General features: G+C 34.0%; 1 protein-coding gene and 1 long non-coding RNA gene across 6 annotated transcripts; one reads left to right on the top strand and one right to left on the bottom strand.

Moving 5' to 3' along the window:
* Nucleotides 1-6,530: 6,530 nt before the first annotated feature.
* On the bottom strand, nt 6,531-19,209 carry LOC138691295 (cuticle protein 19-like). 5 transcript variants are annotated; one of them, XM_069813136.1, is made up of 4 exons: nt 18,540-19,209; nt 9,637-9,735; nt 8,530-8,611; nt 6,531-7,329 (listed from the first exon to the last, which is right to left on the bottom strand). In XM_069813136.1, the coding sequence occupies exons 1-4, from the start codon at nt 18,551-18,553 to the stop codon at nt 7,111-7,113; spliced, it is 414 nt and encodes a 137-aa protein (XP_069669237.1). In that variant the 5' UTR covers nt 18,554-19,209; the 3' UTR covers nt 6,531-7,110. The 5 variants fall into 5 exon arrangements, 4 of the variants coding, with proteins under 4 accessions (XP_069669237.1, XP_069669236.1, XP_069669234.1 ...); XM_069813135.1 differs by lacking the exon at nt 18,540-19,209 and adding an exon at nt 17,140-17,317; XR_011329804.1 differs by lacking the exons at nt 8,530-8,611; nt 18,540-19,209 and adding an exon at nt 17,140-17,158.
* Nucleotides 19,210-20,784: 1,575 nt separating this feature from the next.
* LOC138691296 (uncharacterized) lies at nt 20,785-23,259 on the top strand. The gene is made up of 2 exons (XR_011329805.1): nt 20,785-22,494; nt 22,741-23,259. It is a non-coding gene; the product is annotated as an uncharacterized lncRNA (long non-coding RNA).
* Nucleotides 23,260-24,081: the final 822 nt, after the last annotated feature.

Genomic DNA, 24,081 nt, shown 5'->3' with positions numbered 1-24,081 from the left:
ATTGATTTAGAATTGAAAAACGAGATGACAAATTGAATTTATTTGAATATTATTTACAATTAACGCTAATTATTATAGTAACAGAACATAACCTTCTGCGACAGTATTGGATTTCCAACCTCCGTGACGTTTCCCTCGTTGTCTTTTGATTGCATATCCGAGAATAATCGAAAACCTGAACTTTAATGAATATGTGTACTTTAATACTTTATTATTATTATTATTATTATTATTATTATTATTATTACTATTAATATTATTATTAATAATATTATTATTAATGAATTATTTTGTATTACAATCTTTGTATCATTTCTGCCACGATTATTATTATTATTATTATTATTATTATTATTATTATTATTATTATTATTGTTACTGTTATTTCTATCATCAGGATTATTATTTGATCTCTGTAAAATTTATGTAGACTACTGGACTGTACCCGAGCACGAGCATATGCTCATTTCGGGTATATAATCATATGTATTCATTTCAAATGTAAATTGTAAATAAATTTGAATTTGAATTTGAAAAAAAAAATGACTTGCATTAAAGGACTGCTCCCAGGTGTATAATTACTACATTTCGGCATGGTCGAGCATAAAATATATTAATTTTTTGCACTTTAATTTTTAATTTTCTCATGATTCACAAAGTTGATAACTGTAAAAAACATTATTTAGTATTTAATATTTCAATACAATAAATATTCTGAAAACACATAAAAATAAAATACTTGTGTGTTACTTATTACAAATGGCTTTTAAAGAACTCGGAGGTTCATTGACGCTCTCACATAAGCCCTCCATCACCCTACCCAGTGCAAGATCTCTATCATTACATCTCACCTCCCTCAAATCCGTTTGAATATTATCCTCCCATCTACGTCTCGGTCTCCCCAAAGGTCGTTTTTCCCTCCGGCCTCCCAGCTAACACTCTACGTATATATGCATTTCTGGATTCGCCCATACGTACTAAATACTTGAGTGTAATGCTAAATATTTGATTTCTCGTATTCGGTTTACATTACATTATAATAATTAGGCCTATTACATTTGTGAAATGGCTAACTTGCGAAATATTATAAATGATAATATCATCTAAACTTCTAAAGCATACATGGGCACAATTTTCGGTTACGTGAGGCACTCGATTTGAAATAGTTTGTTTACTAGGAGAGGAGACTGCAGAGTAGGATGGGAAATATAAACTGCTGTGACCTGCGTCATCTTATCGTAATCGCTAAGGCGGTCAGTGGCGAATTATTAGGAAAGCGCTTGGTTAACGTTGGTTAACTTTTATTCAATTTGGCAAATTAATTCGGCAGCTTTAATCATAAACGCCTTTACTATTTCTCCATCATTGAATTGATTTAAATCACAGGCGAGAAATTGCGTAACTAGCCAATAATATTCCATCACGTTGTCTACGTTTATTTTCTTGAATATTCTGCCGTTTATCAAGATTATTTATAGATTTGCACGTTCTCGACCTAAAATAATTTCAGAAAATCATATTTCGTTTTCTACGCACATTTGATATATTTTAAAAAAATTTATTTTGGAAATAATACGTACAAACAACATTTAATTCCTCGTACCTTTTAATGCAGCGTGTTTAAGGTATAATGTCGTATTTAGTATAGCCTACTATGCAAATGTTAAGATCATAATTTTTCTTCGGAATAGTACGAAAAAATAACATTTAATTTGTCTTACCTTATAATTCGGCATGTTCTTTATGACATAAGGAGTAATGTCGTTGTATATTAAATTTATTAATGCCTAATAGGATTTTCGAGCATAACATACATCGTATGTTCTCCCCTTCTAAACAGCAAAAAAACTTTTCCTCCCATTTCTCATGAAATAATCGTTTTCTAACGCGTACACACTGCTTTGATAATGCCATTGTGCCACCACTGATATTGCTTATGAAACTGATATAGAACCTGCCCACGCCTAGGAGCTACGTGAGGGGGGAACGGATACTGTGAAGATGATGTCACTCAGAGCGATAAGCTCTGTGAAGGTCAGCGAGGCACTAATTCTCAAGTGAGGCACGATGCCCATCCTTGATCTAAAGTCTGATTAGTCCAGTAAGCTTATGTTACTATTCAGCGATATCTGCAATGGAGTGGGAAAGAGTACTGGCCATCATAACCCATTATCTCCTGGCTTAGTTATGCCCTAGATCATATATATATATATATATATATATATATATATATATATATATGTAAAACAGATTAGCCAAGCGTGTATTAAATATGGACACATGTGGAAAATAACGGACGCTGTGCGTCGCTAGTGTCGAGAAATGAGCTTGCGATAACCAACACTAGATGGCAGAGTACCTGAAAAGTACATAGAGTAATACGACTGTAGGATGACTTTTTTACGTCATGCCACCTGCGAATTTCTTTCTCATTGTAATGTGAGGTTATGTTACAATAAGACTTTGTTGTGTCGCTAAATTGTAGCATACAGAAGCTTGTTTTACCCAAATTTTTCAACACACATAGATGACATTTGAAGGGTACAGAGAAAAAACGAACACAGTCATAAAATATTCAAAATGAAGTTATTGCTGCCATCTCATTGCTTTATAAAAGAAGTACAAATACATGAAGAATCACAGCGTTAAAATGAACGGTGTCCATTATATCGAGCAATGAAGAAATCGTATGCAGAGAAAGAGTGAATAGAGTCCACGCAGAACTAGCCTATGTAAAAATGAACAGAATCGTCTGGTGTGTACTGCGCAAGCGCCGATGTTCCCTAGCGACGGCATAACGTTTACAGTTGCATTACCAATGTTCAGTTTGGTGCTGTTCTCGTGTTTTTTACTTGGTAATTTTTTACGATGATGTATCAACTACTAGGTTATTTAGCGTCGATGGGATTGGTGATGAGCAATATGGTATTTGGAGAGATGAGGCCGAGAATTCGCTATAGATTACCTGACATTTACCTTACGGTTGGGAAAAACCTCGAAAAAATCCAAACAGGTAATCAGCTCAAAGGGGAAAATACCTAGGCCTATGCCCGAGCGCAACTTCAGACCAGCAGGCAAGCACCTCAGCCCACTGAACTACGCCGATGGCTTTGTTCACGTGTATTTCATTTTTATTATGGGTAGAATGTGAGTGACGAGGATTTTTACATGAATATTGGTTATTCTACCAAAAAACGAAAAGAGTTGGGCAAAATTGCACAAGCATCGAAGAAAATAAGAGACTGTAGTTACGAAATGAGTGATAATTGTGGTTTTAAACGTTTGTAATGTTTCAAACACGTCATATAAAAGTCATAGAAGGAATCTTATTAAGTATTTCAATAGATTGAATTACAGAAATGCTCAAAATTCTTACTTAGCCGGTATGATTGTTGTAATTCCTGTAAAAAGATGAGGACCTCGACAAACAGAGCAGAAAGCAAGATTGAATGAATTTTCGTATGATTACAAGATTTGTGTTGCAAGAGATGAGACAATTGAAGAAATTAAGTTTGTTTTAAAGCCTTCATGTCATGTTTTGGTGTGACAACCATCGCCTACACACAATTAAATCTTTTGCGGCGTCCACAGGACAGTCTTCTATTTTGATAAATGGGGTAAACATGAAAATAGAGAAAAAACCAACCAATAAAGATACACTTTGGGTCACTTAAAGGGTGAAGAGCGTGTTGTGGACTGCAAGACAGAAATGTTTAGGGCTTGGGGAAAGTTTCTTGGTTCAAGATAAAAATATTCCAGCCGCAACCCGTCCAAAACTGCAGCTTGCACTTATATTATTTTATTATATTAAACAGCATTATTTTCTTATCAGTTTTATGTATACTGCATATAATAACTACATAATTATAATCCGGGAATATTTTATTCAATAAATGTTCTTATTCAAATTGGTGCGCCTTAATGATTAGTGATTTACTCATACATTCAACTTTAAAAGCTGTTTTCCGAAACCTACATTTTCGAAGATATTAATATGCATTGAAACAAGTTATTTGAGCTAGATTTACAAAATTTTCAGACTATCTTACTAGATGTGAAATAGTGCTACCCTATCAGTTTTATTGAAATACCTATATACTAAAATAATTCTGACCTATATTTAATTATGAGAGAAAAATATATTTCTAAATTATTAAAAAATAAAATATGTCTTACACCATAGAATTTATAGGAACCCTTCCTTTCTATCATCGGTGCCTTCTATTACTTCTAAGTGTATGTTATTAACATTACTTTGAAATCCGAAGTGTACAAAAAGAGAAAATGGTAGCAATGCTTGTGCATGTACTGAATATCAACGAAAACTTACCAGCGTTATTTTTTACGAGTAAAACAACAAACAACATACCTACAGACTTTATAGCACATATTTAAAGAGAAGAAAGGATATACTAAAGAAGAAAGTCATGTAGCTGAGACTATTAGAATCTATGACAACATAAATTGTGTGTGCGTGCTTGCGCGCGCAGGGTGTAAGGGGTATAAGTGTCATTATTTTACCTGATGATTATTCATGTCATAAGGAAGAAAAAAATGTTCTTAAAATTTTTTTCTGATTGCAATATTTAACTAATTATTATTAAATTTTACAATATTAGACGTTTTGCAACGTTGCTGGATGTGGAGGGGGAGGTTTATAAAGTATACGTACAGCTCAAGCGGGCATAGACATACCGATACAAAATAGATGCTCTGTTCTAATGCAGGAGTGGGCCATGGTAAGACTGTTTACATAAAACGAGCAGCAAATACAAACTTTTAATCTCATTAATAGAACATTATGGTAAATTTAAATTTTATGTAACAATATTGCTCCATTTTTTTGTGGTTTTCTGCACAAAATCACAAGAACTTTTTTCCTAATGCAAAATTTTAAACTCTCCCTCTTCCGTCATTATTAAACAAATTTCTGATCGTGTGATTGTCGAAACGGGTTAAGAGACTCCTAGTTATTAAAAATCGTTGAGTACCTGCTACAAAAGTTCGCCGATTAGGTAAACTACCTTGAGGAAAATGTTGACCGGATATCCTTCTGTCTCACTTGAATTACGACGACTTTCTCCATAAACTAATAACATGATATTCCTAAACTGTAAATGACATTGTAAGTTGTTTATCGAATACCCTGTACTGAACTGCTATCCGCTCTGCAGTAGACCTATGGACAGGGAACTTCAACTCAGCTGACTCCTACATAGGCTACGTCTGTGCAGAATGCTGCCTGTTGAACACGTTGCCACATCTCTCACGCCAGAATATTAACAAATTTAAGCATGCATTTTTATTTAATTTCACGAAAAAGTAATAGAACACACAAATATGTATTTAAACTTATATTAACTTTTTCCTAGATATACCTACTGATGTAATTGTTTTCGTAATTTTACTAACGATATAAGCAGTATAACGGAAATAAAATAAGAGAGGAAATATTTTTTTCTAGGAAAACTATCAAGTATTCACCCTATGTTGTATGGACATTTTTTGATCCTGTAGACCGTCCCCGACGACGGTGGAAAGGACGTAATTTATAACCCTTACACCCTATATATATATATATATATATATATATATATATATATATATATATATATATTGGTATATTACAACTTTCGCATAGCTTAACACCAAATCTCCTTAAAGCATTGAGAATTTACTGAGATACTTTCAAATTATGTACGTATATGTATATATCAACATGAATAAATATAGGAGATGTACTGTTATAGCAGACATGTTTTTCATCAATATAGGCCATTCGTTATCTCGTGATACCTACCTGCGCGTAAGAGGAAGCAAACAGTTGACTGAGAAGCTTTCCGCCCATGCTACGTTTCCACTCATAGCTAGTTAACTCATTTACCCCCACCAGAAGTTTTTTACTGTAAGATGCGCACGCTTGCATTTGGTTTCATGAGATGACGAATTATTTGTACCTTTTTACGTTTTAAAATGAAATTAAATATGGGACCCAGTTTCTCAGTAAGAAATAATACCAGAATTCGATAAAAGTGTAAAGTGAATAATAATATAGAATAAATACAAGTTTACAAACATAAGCTGATAGTGCACTAGAAAGAAGACTTCGAAATGCATATCGAAATGTTCATGGAAGGAACAACCAGTAGGAAAAAGGGATATAGATCGACCATGACTAATATGTAGAGATCAGGCACACCTTTAAGAGATGAACAGGACCTAATCGACACCTATTCATTATGATAACATATTTTTCTCTTCCTTGAAGAGCTACCTAAGATGACTTAATGTCTTTTACTTCCGACCGATTCAAATAAAGATCCTTTTAATATAGTAAATTATTTATTTTAAAATCAAGTATCTTCTTAATTTTGAAGGTGTGTCCTTCGCTCTACTACTAGTTTAAATTATTGAAACAGAACATCTATATAAACTGGAAGAGAATCACATAAAGAGAGAAACATAAATGATTATATAGTGAATAGAATGGTTGTGAAGGACATTCTCTTATTACGTAATGTTAAAAAAAATTGAAAAAATTAAATACTTTATTTGAATAAAAGTTAATAAAAATCTTCGTACATTATTTCAACAACTTTTTATTAATTGCAAAACAATTGAACGAAATAAGATAAGGGAAAGAAAAGATAAGGGATAAATGAATTTTACAAATTAAAAGATTCCCTCTATTTAGCAATTCTGTTACACATTATAAACTTCGTTAGTTGAATTTTCATGAATATTACTACTATATCTTGTAACAAGTAAGTTTACATCTAAAATTCAACATTTAGTCAAACTAACGAACTCAGTATTTACAAAATCTTAATTCATCAATTGTTTGAAACAAAATTATATCGTTTTGGTACCAAGGGATTAGAAGAATTTGTGCCTTTTCATTTTCGAATCGTCCTCGATTTATTCAGTAAAATAGCTTAGATTTAAGATGGACATCAAAGCTATGAACTACAACAAATAAGATATAGAGTAGTAGTACTTAATAACAACACAACTATTTTCCTTGCATTTCCAATTCTTTCTCACAATTTAATCAAGTTCCTTGGTGACTTCAACGGCTCTCAGAAGTCTTCATCTTAATGCTATATTCTTCTAATGTGTAGGGTGCACGGCGTGTCCAGACCTCTGTACGTGAGCGTGGAATCCGGTGTGTTTGTCAGCGGTGTACTGTACAGTACGGATAGTTCCGTCAGGTTCCACCAACATGTAGTGACTCTCGACTTTGTGGCCATCTCGTTTCTCAGCCTGTTCCTTGATGTCGTGAGTGTGTGGATCCTTCACTCCGTACTTGAACTCGTACTTTGGGTGTGCCTGTAATAAATTATATTCAAAAAATAATTTAGCGTTCATATAATACGTTTTATTATTTAATTCAAAATTTGCGCCAGTTATAAATATATCATTTTTCTGGTTTCAGAGTATAAGGTAACAAAGAAATTTCTAGGAAGAACGAAACTGTGCTAGATTTTGGGTTGAGATATTTTGAGATATTTACTGCATTATCCAAATTCTGTTTACAGTATAAATTTGAGGCAATATTTATGATGAGATAATTTTTTCTTGTTGTATAGACAGTTTGTGAAATACTTTAATGAACGATTAGCTATAAAATTACATTCATGTTATTCAAACTCATACTTTCTATTGAATGTTATTTCATGGACACCGAAATTAACAAAATTGTAACTTTAATTCGTTGTCAGGTATATTACCTCAGCGTTTCTTGGAATCCTGTTTTTATAGCTTCAAATTGAATTATTTCTAGTAATAGAAATTTGTACCAAGTTTTTCTTAGTACTTACAAACATAAAATAATTGGGATTTTTTTCCCACCTAGACTTTCAGAACCTGAAAACCATAGCTCTGTTAGACATAAAGAGGTCGTTCGAAATTTGTGACAATAATAAAATTATTACTATTTTTTCAGTACTTCTTTCAAATGTCGAATATTTGAGTTAGTTATTTCTAATTTTTAGTTTGATATTTAAAATATAAATTATTATTTTTCATGTTTATCAAAATGTATCAGAATTCTTCTATATGAAACTGTATTCCTTGTTATTTCATAATTTTTAGGCAACCTACAATGGTAGGAAGTATTAAATAAGTAATTTGCTATATGTATCAGTACAAGGAACCCTGGATGACTACTGAAGAGACTTCTTGACCTTTACTATGATAACGGAATGGGTCAATCTATGACCCAATTTCTTGGAAGCTACATGATGATATATCAGTACAAATAATAATAATAATAGTAATAATAATAATAATAATAATAATAATAAAATACTGAATATTATTTCATATTAACAATAATTCATAAACACTGATAGCCAACTGTTATTTCTTTATGGCCTGTTTCGTGCGGTGTAATATAGTTATAGTGTAAATTAATGCAGGGACATCATTTTATTTTTACTTGCATTTTTATTGTACCTGCATTTCTGAATGTACTTCAGTCCCAACCCTTCACTAATGTCCTTGCTCCCGTCAGACACACAAACTTACGGCCGCTGTTGCATTCGAAGTCTTCAAGCACTGAAGTAAACACTGCAGAGTATAGTGTATTTCAGAAACATGGTTGCGTTTTCTATAGAAGAAAGAACCTATATTAATAATATCGTACTAAAAATTATATTCAAGAAACGATAAATTCAATTTCAGAGAATATGCTTCAAAATGTTTTTAATAATATGCATTAAAGAATTGAAGCCTGCATTGTAATGAACGGCAACCATTTTCAGCGATTTATTTAAAAATTCAGATTAGCTTATTTTGAATTGAGGTGGCTAGAAGCAAAGGAATGCTAGTGACATTTGTAATAACATGAGTTAAGTGCATCCAGTGTAAGCTAAAGTACCGGTATCTAAAATTTTAGTGATATTTTAGGGATATTTTAATCGCATCACACATTAAAATTTAAATAAAAATTTCACCGATTTTACGAAAGCTTAAATATTTAAACCCCATTTTCTCAAAAGTAACTTAAGTGCACTTACAGCCCTTTACTTATGACCCCCTCAATTTAAATGCACTCTCTATATTGTATGTTAACACCAATAATTAATATGTTAAATAAAGTAGACATTACATAACGAACATAGCCGCCTGAAAAGTTGAGTTTTTGAAAAAGAAAAATGTTACTACTCTACTGTATTTTGATAAATTCCTTAAAAGTGATAATCAAACTGAAAATCGTAATATCGTATTTCCCTACAACATAAATGGATACACTACTTTTCTCTCCTCCTATACCTAGTAAACTGATTTGTTTACATATTGCACTAGTAACATCAAACTCCTGTAATGGAAGGGGCAACAGAGTTTCCGAGTATAGCCAGGTTAATGTTAAAAATGTTGGTAAAAATAAAGTGATGTCCCTGTATTATTTTTACATGTGGAAACGCTGTAATGTATAAAGTAAGGCATTTGCACGTAAAAAATATGGTTAAGCTCTTAATATGTCAATAAAAAAATAGTATAAATAAAGTATACTATTTGTACCTGCTTTCAGTAATAGTTTAATAGCACATAGAGTATATTATGATAAGAATTGTAATGTAATTTTGGATGTGTTGTATATACTGCAGTAGAGAGGTAATGTCAGCTACTCACATAGTGGTGTTCTTCCACGTGGTGCTCTGCAACAGGCAGTTGATGGTGATGGTCCTGAGCAAGAACTGCAGCAACCAGGGCAGCGAAGACACCTGAAAGCTAAAAATAAATGTGTTTGTTTGTGTATTTGTTTGCCTTTTTTCTTACTCTTTTAGCTCTCATCTTCTATTTGTTCTTGTATTGTTTTGTGTGCTTTGTCTAATGGCAGCCTCTAATTTGAGGACGCTATGATAAATAAATAAATAAATAAATAAATAAATAAATAAATAAATAAATAAATAAATAAATAAATAAATAAATACGATGTCTAATAATATTTAAGGTTTGCTTTCTTCAAGAAGATTTATGGAGACTATTTCGTTTATATGACGTCATTCCATTTTTGGCCAATGCAGTGTAATGAAATTTTGAATCCCAACAAATCACAGTTCTACATCGCGATAATTTCTGTGGCTCGATTTATCACTATCAATTGATTGCATGATCGTTCTTTTGTTTAGTCAGTGTCGCCAACTGTTTCCACGTAAATAGATGAGCATGAATCCATTGTATCAAATAAAGTGCGAAATCCTACTTACACATCTACATCTTTATCTTCTAATTCCATGTCCATTTTATCTTAAGAAAATGACATTCCTTCGTAACAATTGTTTATTTAATTAATGTATTAATCATGTTATTTGTAATTATACTATAAAATGTTTAAATTAAATTATGATTTCAGAAGATAATGAAAACATATTTCTGTTATAATAACAAAAGAAAAGCGCAGTTATGTAATTAACATTTTTTAAACCTGTACTTCGCTTTTTTCAATTGGCATTACTGAATAACTTTCAATTTCTTTGTTGCAGTAATCGTTATTCATCTATTTCGGCTTCACAATGTCTGAACAGATTAATAGTATTCATAAATACGAGTATACAATAATTTAAGGCATATATTATTTACGTTTTTATTTTATTCGCGAAATAGTTATAATAAATGTCTTTCGAAGACTGAGATTACCCAAATAAATCCACTCGCTTCGCTTGTGAATTTATAGGAAAATCTCAGACCTCTTGTGACATTACTAGAGACAGTCAAAATTCTTGAATAAAAGGGCCGAAAATTCTTGGTAAAAAGAATAAAAGTTCTTGAGTGAAAACGAAAATTTCTTGAGTAAACCTGAAATTTTCACTGTTTTATTAAATTGTTTATGTTGCTTAAGATAATTAATTGACAATTATAAATTATATATTCAAAGTTTTACGTTGACAACAATTCTGAGATCACTTAACATTATTTAGCATTTAAAGTTGTACGCAGACAACAGTTCTAAGTTTGGTATTGTAAGGTTTGTTCTTCTATTTGTAAGCACACACGAGAACTGTGAAAAAAAATGAATAAAACGTCCACAGTCAACATTAGAAACTGGAACCCATACAGCTTGGAGTGCTCCGTCCACAAAATCACTATGATCTTCACGTAACGACAGCAAACCTTCTAGTGCTGAAAGTCCAGAACTATTTTTAACTACTATGTCCATCAGTTCACTGTATGCATGTAGGCCTACTGCCACATCAGGCGATAGATTCTTTAAGGTTGGCAACTGATCAAAGAGAGGTTTCAAACTGCTTTCAGTTGCATCAAACCATTTACGATCCATTTCAACTCACACCATCAAGCGCCAGCATTCCAAACCTTGTGCATTTTTCAAACAGAAGTTCTAAAATTTCCAAATTTAGATCATGTATTTATTAATTGCTGAAAAATTGCGTCTTTTCGCGAATAACAACAGAAAATACGCTAAATTCGCGAGTCATAGGATTTTTGCGATTTTGCGCGAATGTTTTGCGATATGAAACGTGTAATTATATGATATTTTTATATGAACCATGTTTTCAACTATGTTTATTTGGTTTTTAGGTTTTTCGCGATTTCGCGAGTCACGTATTTTGGCTGTCTCTAGAGATTACTATAGATAAGTTTACACAAATTAATACAAATAATTTGCTATCCTTGTATATCAACTTCTTCCAATGTTGCTTTTTCTAATATAATTATGTAAAGTTCATAGAATTAGTGTATAGGTATACAAATACGGTCCTAGACCTACTAATAAAAATTCTTATACAGACATTTAACTGCCTCATACTTTTACAGTGAATAGCTCGTTTATAAGTCGTGTGTAAATTCCTTATTAATAATCAGCATATATGTCATGTATAACAATACAACCTATATATAACTAAGTCATAGTTCCATCCTTATTTTATTACGAAAAGTAACTGAATAACTAAGATTCTCTCTTGCATCCGATAATGAGCGCTAGTGTGCCGCGATAAGTATGGCTAGAACAAATACGCCTGATCGATTACCACACTATATTTTGATCGAAGAGTACAGCTACAGCAATATTATTCTAATTAGTCTGTGTTCTTTGATTTCTTGTTCTGTGGTCACAAGGCAATCATTGTCATGAAATGACTATCGATATACAGAGAGGTTGCCATTTCTTCCTCTGTATAGAACGTTCGAACAGGAGATTTCGTGTGTATAACTACAGTAAAGCAATTCGTATAATGTACAGTTACACACTGGTTATACATCCATCGCTTATGCATGGTTTATTAGTAACGTTTTCTCTCCCAACTCTGCATAAGTCTCGTATAAAAATTATACACGGTTTATTAGTAAGACTGATAGTTTGTACTGGAATTATAAAATCATTATTTACTTCTTGAATAACCATTAATACTGTGAAAGCAAACCGTTCAAGAGAAAATTGTAAAACGATATTCTATCACTGTTGTTGACACGCGGATGCTGGGAGAGAAATTTTGTGGCGTATGAAAATAAGCTCGACACCGAAAGATCCTGCTTGGAGTTTAAGTTATTTGTTACAAGCGATTTCTAAAATTGTTTTTTTTTATGATAGAATATTAAATTTTTTCTTCTTTCTGTCTTCCTATTCCGTAATGGTTATGTTGAATGCTTTTAAAGTTTTTCATTAAATTATATTCAATTTCTGAAATGTTATTAGTAATAGTCTTCAATGTATCATACAATTGTTTTTACATAATATTGATTTTTACAGAAAAAATGTATTTCTTGCACCATTTTCATAACAGAATTAGTTATTGTTTAAATAAATTAGGAACTTCAATCACTAAACATTTTCCTTCAAGAAATTGTTCCTTGGAGAAATATTTCTGTGCAAAACAAATTTCTGTAACAAACTTTCGTAGGCCTATATCTCATCTGAATATTAAATTAATTACATGACCTTTTGCAAAAAATAAAGAAAAGAAAATGTGTTTAAAGCCGATTTGGTATAAAGAGACCTCTTATGTTACTGTTCATTAATTTTCAGTACACATAATTTTGAATGAACATTACTTGTGATAAATTTACTCTTGAGTACTGAATAGGAAGAAAATCATTGGAGCAGTTCACAAAAAGTCGGTGCACAAAGCCTAAGAATATGCTAAGTATTATTTTCGGAATGAAGAATCGTCAAAACATGTAATTCCATGAAAGTATCCAAATCTATTCCCTGCAGGACAACAAAAATCCTCAAAAATTATTTTTCTGCAACATTACATCAAAGCCCGAGTAAATAACTCCACTATTGAATCGTCAGTTTCAATTTCGTACATAAACTTACTCTGAGGAGCGCCATTGCGTGTTTGATGTTCTTGCTGTGAACTGAAAGCAGGTGAATGAAGTATTTAGCAGATATCTGACATTATATAGCACGTAGTTTCTGGTGTGTGAGTTTAATTACCTATTCAGATCAAAATAACGCACATCTCTGGTATTGTCACAAGCTGATGTGTTAGTCCACTTTCTCGTTTAATTAATTATAAAGAAATAGCCTTCAATGCATCTTCATAGATACAGGCTATAGGCCTACATCCGACGTCCAGATTCCTTTGCTTGAAATCTACGGACTCAGCTGAGCGTTCGCAACACTCATGTGGAAACTTGTGTCAAGATACAGTGTACCATAAAACGTTTACTTAAAATAAATTCCTCTAATTTAATGTATATTCTACATCGTTGTTTACTCCGATATCTCTATCCTCATTGGACTAAATTAATCTTCATTTTCTAGAATGCGTTTGAGTCTAAAGAAAGAAGCAAAACATTACAACGTGATCTGATGTTGTGACGAGAATCCTAGCCCCCGCATGCCCTAAGACATCATGTCATAAACACGTTCACCTCAGAGTCTTTCTCACAAAATAAATATTATTCGCCTTGAAAACGGCGCAAATAGTAAGGATATTGCTAGGCAGTGTAAAGTAATAATCAATTTACTTATTTATTTAGGCTATTTATGTGTTATTCATTTATTCATTTACTTACTTCATTTATTTATTTTATTTATTTATTTATTTATTTATTTATTTATTATTGTATCTTATATGTAGATATATTCTAGGAAATAAAATTAATTTGTATTAACAGGTTCGCTTTTTATGATGAACTAGAAATGCCCGTGAGCTTCCCTGCACTTGTTATAAATAAATGTCATTGACCTAAATCTGTTATATTTCCAAATACAGCTTTGTTATTGTTAGTGAATAATTAATTTATTATCAGTTATAAATCGTTTGCTCTTGAATTACTTTCAAAGATTTATTTAGAACTATGAATGTATTATTATTATTATTATTATTATTATTATTATTATTATTATTATTATTATTATGCAATAGTTTCTGAAGTTGATCGATTAATTCTACTTTTAAACTTGGCATTATGTTAAACATAAAAGCTTTGAGTTTATAACATAGCCACATGTTTAAGCTTTAATTTGGTATCTCATTGAAGTCTTCTGCCCGATTGGAAGTTTACTTTTTGTCCATCGGAAGGATAATAAATGTTGGAAAATATGAAATAGGGGAAAACAGACACTGGAGATGGCGTAAGCTATAGAAAGTATAGTGCGCTTATATTATAAATACCCAAATAATTATGAAATAATTGAGATAGTGGGTACAAGTTATGTATTTCTGAAAACTAGAAGAAATGAGCTTCCAGATGAAGCAAACACATTATTTACCAAAATTGTGAAGAAATCTGATATTTCTACCTTAAATTCATGGCTAAGCGGTTTAATTTGCGAAAAAAGTTAAAAAGATTATTAAATAAATTGTTTTATTTAACGACGCTCGCCTGTTATGTTTATTAGGCCTAAATGGATTTGTTTTCGTTTAACCTGCCACATACAAAGTGGTAGGTATTTTCAGTATACAGGGTGGCAGGGGACCGATGCACCAAAATTTAAGAGGTGATTCTACATGTTAAATTTAATAAAACTTTTATTACACTTCTTCTTCAATGAAGCACCGTTAAGCAGGAAAAAAAATAGTATTTACCCAGTGTTTGAAGCACTCTATAGCTGCCCGAGAAATTAAATTATGGCTTATTTAACGATGATCGCAATTGCAGAGGTTATAACAGCGTCACCGGTGTGCCGGAATTTTGTCCCGCAGAAGTTCTTTTACATGACAGTAAATCTACTGACATGAGCTTGTCGCATTTAAACACACTTAAATGCCGTTGTTCTGCCGGGATCGAACCCGCAATCTCGAGCATAGAAGGCCAGCGCTATATGTATATACCAACTACGCTACCGAGGAAGACGCTGCTGTCTATGAAAGGAGCTTGCTCTGGTTCAGTTAGATTCATCCTATATATACCTACACATCAGAAACAGTGACGGGCGAGGTGCCTTTTGGATAAAAGATACTACCGATAAGTGACAATTATCAATATATGGGTGGCAAAAGACAAGTCTTAGTAATCTCTGTTGCATAACACGATTTTACGCATTTGTCATAACTGGCATATTTTACAAATGAAAGGCAGTCATAATAACTAATTCTGTTTTAGAGCATTGCGAAGAAAGTAGTATTATAATATTAAAATCAGTTTTAAATATTATTTAATTTCCCATTTATTTAATTAAGAAAAAAGAAAGACAATCGTAGTCTGTAATGGACACAAAATATTCAACATTTACGTTTTTCATTGTTGTAAAAATTTAAAGAAACTATCTTTGCTGGGGGCGGTAGCGCCGGGTGTGGCGGAGGTTTCTATGGCTCTGGAGACGGCGGTGCTGGAGGAGATAGAGCTTGTGAAGTCTGCGCCGGTATTGACTCATACACATTTATACTGTAAATAGCCTAATATTTCTACTGTAAGTGGTGAAAATTACTTTCAAAATTAATTTATAAAATAATAGCACGGGGATACGAACCGGTGACCAGAACAGTAGGAACAGACCATCATAACTACTTGTTTCATATTCGTTGGTAGAAATACAATTAAAAGAATTGAAATGGACAAAATAAACTTATGTTATTATAAACAGGATTAAAAATAGTTGCTTACCTTTGAAATGGTGATCCGATTCACTCCAGAAACATAATCTTAACCCTTTGGCTGTTACGGACGTGGAATCGGCGCGCGAACGCTGGCTGTGATGGACGTAGTTTTTACACAACTAGCAGTGTGCACGATAATGATTATTTTATAAGGAAATACTCCATAAATGTATTTTATCCATGACCATAACGAAAAACATGCCTTTACTAAATACTTTTGCGTTTGTAAAGTAGGCTTTTATTCAACATTACTTTATTTCACTAGTGAGATAAAGACTTTACCTCACAGTTTGAACTTTATCTCACAGTACATTAGTATTTTCCTAGTACCCGGGTACACACGTATACTTTTCCATTGAACTATTACTCAAGAAGTTAATATATTAGTTACCGTACTAAATGTCACTACCTCTACTTCTTTATTACCATTTCTTAAATATACATACACTCAATCTCCTTCTCTTTTCTCTATCTGCTACGTCGTAATTTGTACATTACATCCATATCTAATATGCATCTTTTTAAAATTTTGCTAAAATTTTGCAATTTACCTTTTGGGATGCGAGGAGACTTGAACCTACGAAGTTGGGTTTATATGGGTTTATAGAATTTTAAAACAACATGCGTTAGCCAACTGAGCTGAACAGACACGATGATTAAGTAAGTTTTAATATTCCTCTTAAGTTTACAGAAGTAAAATGTGAAATTATTTTAATCACATTAGTTCCGTGAACACTTCTAAATAATCCCTGAAACTTCAAAAAGACGAAAATACACGTTTAAAGTGAAAAAATATATATTAAAATTATATAATTAATTATAATTTGTTATTTATCCAACGCCTTAGATACCATTCTTTACTAATCATGGCCTCCTACATTATGACCTACCTAGTAACGTATTGATTCTAAAATCCATGCCATGATATGTGATTACATGAGGACTTATTTTTAACATATTTTCTTTTATAAAACATAATTTTTCGTTATGGTCATGGATAAAATTACGTATGGTACTTGTGAGCGTGATCTTTCCACTCGTGCAATAAAGATGCACTTACCTCACAAGTACCATAAATAACTATTATAAATATCTTTTGTGTGTGATTATAATATAAACTTACCTCTTAATGTTGTGTCGAGTATGATAAATTTCGAAACACAGGGGAACATCGCCACATGCGGCACACATGATACGCACTTCTTTGCGGATTCTCTTTGACTTACAAACAAAACACTTACGAGTTTCATATTTATTTGTTTCTCTGTAAGTCTGTAGGGGATACGTGTGGGAAAATATTTTTCTTTTAGGCGAAGAATTGCCGATTTTTATGACTTTCTCCCACCTGTATGTATAGGGCGTTCAATGTAGTGCTTTTGAATTAGTGCACGGGCAACAGACAGTCGGAAGTCTAAGTAAGACATCTTTTCCCTGGATTCACGACTTTCCATATGACGAGGCTGTTGTATAGAGTAATATCCATTATGCGCAAAAACAATTTCTTGTACCATTTTATTGTTTTACGCATAGATGGATAGGCCTGTGTCACTTGGTCCGCCAAGTCCACGCCTCCCATATTCATATTGTATTCGTGAATTATGTCAGGTTTGAACTGTGGTCTCTCCTTCCCTATTTCTGCCATATTTACCCTGGCATGGCAGTTTGATAAAACTGACACCTCCCTCTTATCACACCACACTACGTATGTTAGGGGAGGGAGTTGCTTTACCTCCATTTCTCCTACCTTTTTGGGGACTTTTGTACGAATAAGCTTCGGTAAAACAACTCGATTTGTGCGTACTGTCCCACACACGCATTAGTTCCCCCACTGAACAATTCTATGAATAATTTAGGTGAATTGTACCAGTTGTCTAAATATAAAGTTCTCCCCTGACTCAGCAGCGAGTCTGCAAAGTGCACTATTGAGCCAGAAAGTCCCAAATCTTTATTACCTATATTGTCTCTGTCTTTTCCTGTATACACAACACACTTTCACGCTAGTCATATGTTTTTATACCAAACCTAGCTCGTTTGGTCCGAATAAATTGCTTCCAGCCAAGTCGGGCCTTCAATAACATAAGACTTCTATAATAGTAATTTTGTGACCAGGACGTTATGGCTTGTGAATTGGAGAAATTTCAAAATTGACCTGACTCTATTTTGAGACATACATTTTCAAAAAAAAAAAAAAAAAAAAAAGGCGTGGCAAGTATTTCATCGGTAAACCAATACATTTCAATGACAGGCTTGCGAATTATCCCTATAAATATTATGGAGCCAAAGAAATGCAGTATGTCATCGCTTATAATATCTTTCCACGAATGAATTCTACATTTTGGTAATAATTTATTCTTTGAGATAAGTTCCCCTTTCACCTGTTGTGATTGGAATTTGTCTCGGCTGTTATTAATTTGATCAACTCATTACTGAAAAATTGAAAAAAATGTGTCTACTGGTTGGCTATTACTATTTAGCCGTGTCTGATTGAAGCCCACTAACAGAATCTGCAAAAGAGTGACGTACCATGTTTCTGCCATATCGCTCGTTCCATAATGTTTCCTCACCCCTGGACCCAACAGGCATCACGTCATCGTCACTGTCACAGGATGCATTTATTGGTTCTTCAATGTCTTCATCACTGAAGTTGTATTCGAAATCACTGTCGGCGTTTAAAACTTCTTCCACATTTTTTCTGTCAAATTTTCTTCGAGCACACATTTACCACTTTGGAGCTTAGAAGCACTTGCACACGAAGCCATGATCCTGGACTTTAGACATTTAGGGAGAAGTAGCTAGAACTGATGAATACCAAGACTGTGTCAGGTCAGTGAAAGAAATCTTGGTCTCAAACGCCCCTCGTATAGCACACTCGCCATGTCCCTCTCGCTCTCTCGCTGTAGACATTGGCTCTTGGCTACAGTACAGCAAAGTGATAAGAAAAGTTGATCACACTTATAAGCAATTGATTTAACATACATCAGAGTGTCTTTTAAAAAAGAATTGAAAGCTATTTTGTAACATATACACACGTTACTCTATCACATAGAAGAGCAATGTTTAATTAATTTAAAGTCGAAAATGTCCGGTAACACATTATTTTTTATTCCGTGAAAAAAAATATTGAAATTTGTAGTACATACAAGCATTTTTATATATCTTGCTCCAGGGGTGGTTCTACAATAAGAACTGCAGAGCTGCAGAACCGCCATTTAAATGGACCTGTAAAATCAAAAATGTAAAACGTGCTTTTACGTAATCTAGTTCATTGTTTCATTTATTTTTCCAATTCACTCTCCTTCGATTCGAGATCTTACTGCCTGTAGGAGCCATGAATTGCTCGAGAATTTCAGCTGTAGTGTACTTTTCGGATCTGTGATCGGCAGCTCCTGGAGCTCAACGTAGGGTAGTTGGCAGCAGAAAACTGGTTTTCTTCACCGTCCCATAAGACTGCATTAGAGTTGCAACCGAAGCAGCTCTCTCCAAATATACAAAAGAACCGCCAACACCCTCATCTCTTTATAACCTGCATTAGAACACATAGGCTTCTGGACTACTGTGTATATATATATATATAATAGTTCCAGTGTGTTATAGTCAGTGGCGTAGAATGAAATTTTGAGCAGGGGAAGCTAACTCAAGTTGTCTTTCATGCAATATGAGAAAACGTATTACAAAAATACAGTCTTAAAATAAATAGTAGTCAATTTCAAGTCAGCAGTCGAAGATTGGTTGGAACATCGTAAGTAACACCAATAAGGGATGACCTCAAATGATACGTAGTAAAATATGATTTCACGGTTTACACATATCTCTTAACAAATAGACACGTATACGTATAACATTAGCTCACTCCCTGTCATACTTAGAGGAATCACAATATTAACGGTCAATAGATACAGTACGTAAGTATGCGTCTGTCTTTTGGTTGTGTCCTTCAGTGATAGCAAGGGTGTCGGTCGTTTGTTTTTTAGATCACACTTTTGTTCATAAGTCAGTCTTGATAATACAATTGTCCTAAAAAAATTCAAGTAAATTAGTGTCAGGAACTGTTATTTCGCTCATTATTTATTATATCAGCCACAATGCACACTAACACTTCAACTGAACACAACTCACGAAAAGGGATAACTCGGAAACTACTTATTTTAAATGTTACAGCTAGCTTCTTGCGAGCCTTGCGACTAGGGTAGTTTAGTTAGAAAGGGATGGAAAATCTGCGGGGTGGATTACACAGAAGAAACCAGTCTGCTTGGAAGCTGGTGTGTGCAGGCTTCTTGTTTACTGCTGCATCACAAATCATCCTGAGCTGCCGCATCACAATATTTAACGCGTAAATATAAATTCTATTAAAATTAATAAATAATTTTCTCCATAAACTGCAGGTTTATTATGAGATTATTATTAACTGGGGAAGCTAAGCTTTTTAGCTTACATTGACGCTACGCCACTGGTTATAGTACAGTGCGTGGTGTGACGTGATTAGTCAGTGTGTCTAAGGAAATATTTTATATTAAAAATGAATGAAATGAACATCTAATCGACCAACCCTTTTCGAAATTAAAAGAGAAATTGCACGTTAACTTAGGAAATTAGGACATTCTACACCAAATTTAAATATTGAAATTTCTGGAAAAAGTCGAGGAAATCATGTAGCCTACTAGTCATTTTAATACCGAAATGTATAATGGAAACGATTGGTTTTTTGCTGCGCTCATGAAAACGCTTTCTCCCCCACCCGTGTATTCTGTTTAGAGGAGAAAATACATGGACAAAGACCGGAGTGAAAGATTTAGTTAATTGTAATTTGACTTAAAATAATAGAACAACATGAAAATTCGAAAACTCATTTCAAGTCAAACAGATTTGTCACTGCTAGAGATATTAAACTATTCTAACACAGCTTGATTCTGCGTATTGGATTAACATTCAGAAACAAGATGAAAATGTTTCTAAAAATAGATATGGTCCATCTAAAATTATTAACTGTGTGAAATTCTGTGCTGCATTTCAATTAGCGATGCGAGGACTTGCCGAATTCGGAAGATTCATTAAACCGCGCTATATTTCGGGATTTTACTGATTTTACTCCATATTTACAGTAGATTTAACTTTCAAATATCATTTATAGGGCTCGCCACAATTGAAAGGAACTACGAAAACAATTCAAAATTAATTGCTGGATAGCAATAAAATGATTGGAAATTTCTCTTCATTGCCAACAAAACATGACGCTGAAAGTTTGGTGCAAACTATCTTAATGGAATATAGTCTTAACAGAAATTCAGTCATAATTGAACCATATAAATTAATTGTGCTGCTTAATGGCGGGGCTAACGTAATGAATGGGAAACACGGAGAATTTGTATTGTGCCCCACAGCTCATTTCTTGCGCTATTATGTCAAAGAATTAAATTTAATAATGCAACAAACATGTTCACAAACTATTCAAGTTACGATTGAAAATCTGTAGGAACTCCCAGCTCTCTGTTTTATAATTCCGTCAGCCGGTACGGGTGTAGGCGTAACGAAATTTGGTAGGAGTTAAAAGCGTTGGAAGATAGAAAGTTCCTGATGGTTGATCATTCAGGTATCAACATGTGGGGCACATCTCCACTACGTGACTAGTTGTGCCAGGCGGGAGAGGTATAGCACGGGGTGGGTAGGGCGCGCGGATGATTGGAGTACAATTTCGGGTGCACAGTCAACTTCGAGAAGGGGCTGTAATTGCACGCGTTATCCGATTTAGATGCAATAAACAGCATGCGTTTGCTAAATACACTATTTTTCATGCAGAACTGCCAACCTTTGTAACCGCGGGCCGCTACTGTCTTGCTCGTTTTTAAACCCTACAAATGGTTTAAATTCCTACTCGCAAACGTACAAATGGCGCTGGGATTTAAACGGCAATCAGAGGAGTTTAAAGACAAGGCCGCCAGTAGGGGAAGTTAACCTCACTCTCGCCGCACGCCGCTCGCTCGCCACATAGCAGCTGCTCTATCTACCGTCTACACCCCCTGCCCCACAGTGATTAAAAATGCAAATTTACACAGTACAGGTAGCATGTATGTTTTGTATACACGTTGGTATAAGGGGAACTGCCATTTATACGGGGTGCAATTAGACATAATTAGTAACTTCTCGCCTATCTGACAGATTTTCATGAAACTTTATACAGTAGTTAGGCCTACAGACTGCATATTTGTTTTGTATACAAACTCATTATATTTGTCTAAGAGGAAATGTCCCTTATAGGAGAGTGTATTTACACAAAATTAACAACTTTTGTGTCTAAAATATTTTAATTTGGTAATTGAGGTTTTGATGTAATTATTTTCTTTTTTTATTTCCGCAGATTACTCCATAAATTATAATCTTTTTTGGCGGCAATTTCTCATGGGGGATGTTCCTGGATTTTGCCGAAGCATCCATTCAGTGGAATCTGTTTCGGTTACAAATCGCAATGGAACCAGAGACATTAGTAAGTTAATATATCAGAGTTCGTCGCAATCAAGTCTTAGAAAAATGCATGCTTATAAGGGAGTGACTGGAACTAAGCTACCGACAAATATATAGTAGGTAGGTAATTTATTCTACTTTGGGGTGTTATTTTCATTTATAAAATTTTGCTATACGCATGGCATATGTCAAAATTCCTATTTCTATACCCTTTTGTCAGACTCACTTATCGGTGTATTGTTAGATTGCGATTCACCATCTATTCCAGAGCTTCTTCTGGAGTGTATTGTGACAGCGACGTGAGATTCGAACTCACGACCAGCGTCCCGCAAGAGAGAAGATCGCGCGGGCTCCACGGAGCACTGAGGGACGGCGCGCGGCAGAGAGAAGAGAGGGGAAAGGGCCTACGCGGCGAGGGAGTGTGCGCGCGCAACTGCTGCGTGCGGAGTGAAGGGGGAACGGACCCTCCCGACTCTTCGAGAAGTCCGTCGAAGTGGAAAAATCGGGAATTCGAACTTTCCAGGCTACGTCGCTGTGGTTATAAAAGAAGAAGCGCGAGGGAACTCAGACAGTGTGTGTGTGATTCATGATTAGTTCAGTGAGTAAGCCAGTGAACAGAGCAAGCCAGCCAGTCTTGTGTACCGGAGTTCGACTTGAGTGTGCGTCCGCAACTGTGTCAGCATCCGAAGGCCTGAGTTCGAGTGCAGTGGACCGCAGTTGGAGGGACCTGAGTTCGAGTGCAGTGGACCGCAGTTGGAGGGACCTGAGTTCGAGTACAGTGAATTGTCTCTGAAGGTCTGTGGTTCGAGATACTGTGAACTCGAGTGACTGAGCTAGAAGAACTGTGAACCGAGAACTGATAGTTCTGATTTGTAAATAGTGCTTTGTAAATATTAGTTAAGATTAATAGTTCATTGTTGTTCGTAAATTGTCATTGCCTCAGTGGAGTGCTATAACGAATACTGTGTTGAGTGAAAATCCTATTGTTGACGAGAGCGTTTAAGGTGAATTGTAGAAAGGAATTATTGTTGAGATAATAAACTTACATTGTTGTCTAGTTTAAAAACGTTACAGTATGAACAAGCGTGAATATACTGTTTTCGCTGTAAGAAAAATCCTAATGTAAACATAAGCACGTTACTGTCATACCCGTGATTGGCTCCCAGTCGAAACACTCACATCACGCAGGAAAATATAGTTCGTATTTGGAAACCATAATTTTGTATTATTTGAAAATAAAAAAATTGAATTCTAGTTGTTAAATACAATGAAACATATAACTTCACTCAGATGTAAAACGATATGTAAAAGAAAAGCTACTTTTATATTTTGTTATGTACTATGAACGCGGATGAATACCAACAGTAATACCGAGGTAGTCTGTTCCTGAAACAAGCTAGCGTTACTTGAGCTCGTAGTTCGTCACGTAAGCACGTGGTACTGAAGTATGACTTCTGCATCCCCGGTGTGTGTGGTTATTAATCATAAGAGTGGAAACCCTCTCAAAAGCGGACAAAAACAAAATAGTCTTAACTGTATATAATAAGTTAAGTGAATTTTAATTACGGTACAGTAATTATAAAGTAAATGTTTCCTAAGCAAAGGAATG

The sequence above is a fragment of the Periplaneta americana genome, chromosome 16, assembly GCF_040183065.1.
Source record: "Periplaneta americana isolate PAMFEO1 chromosome 16, P.americana_PAMFEO1_priV1, whole genome shotgun sequence".
Lineage (NCBI taxonomy): Eukaryota > Metazoa > Arthropoda > Insecta > Blattodea > Blattidae > Periplaneta > Periplaneta americana.
Note: the sequence above shows the minus strand (reverse complement) of the source record. Positions and strands in the feature narration are given on the sequence as shown.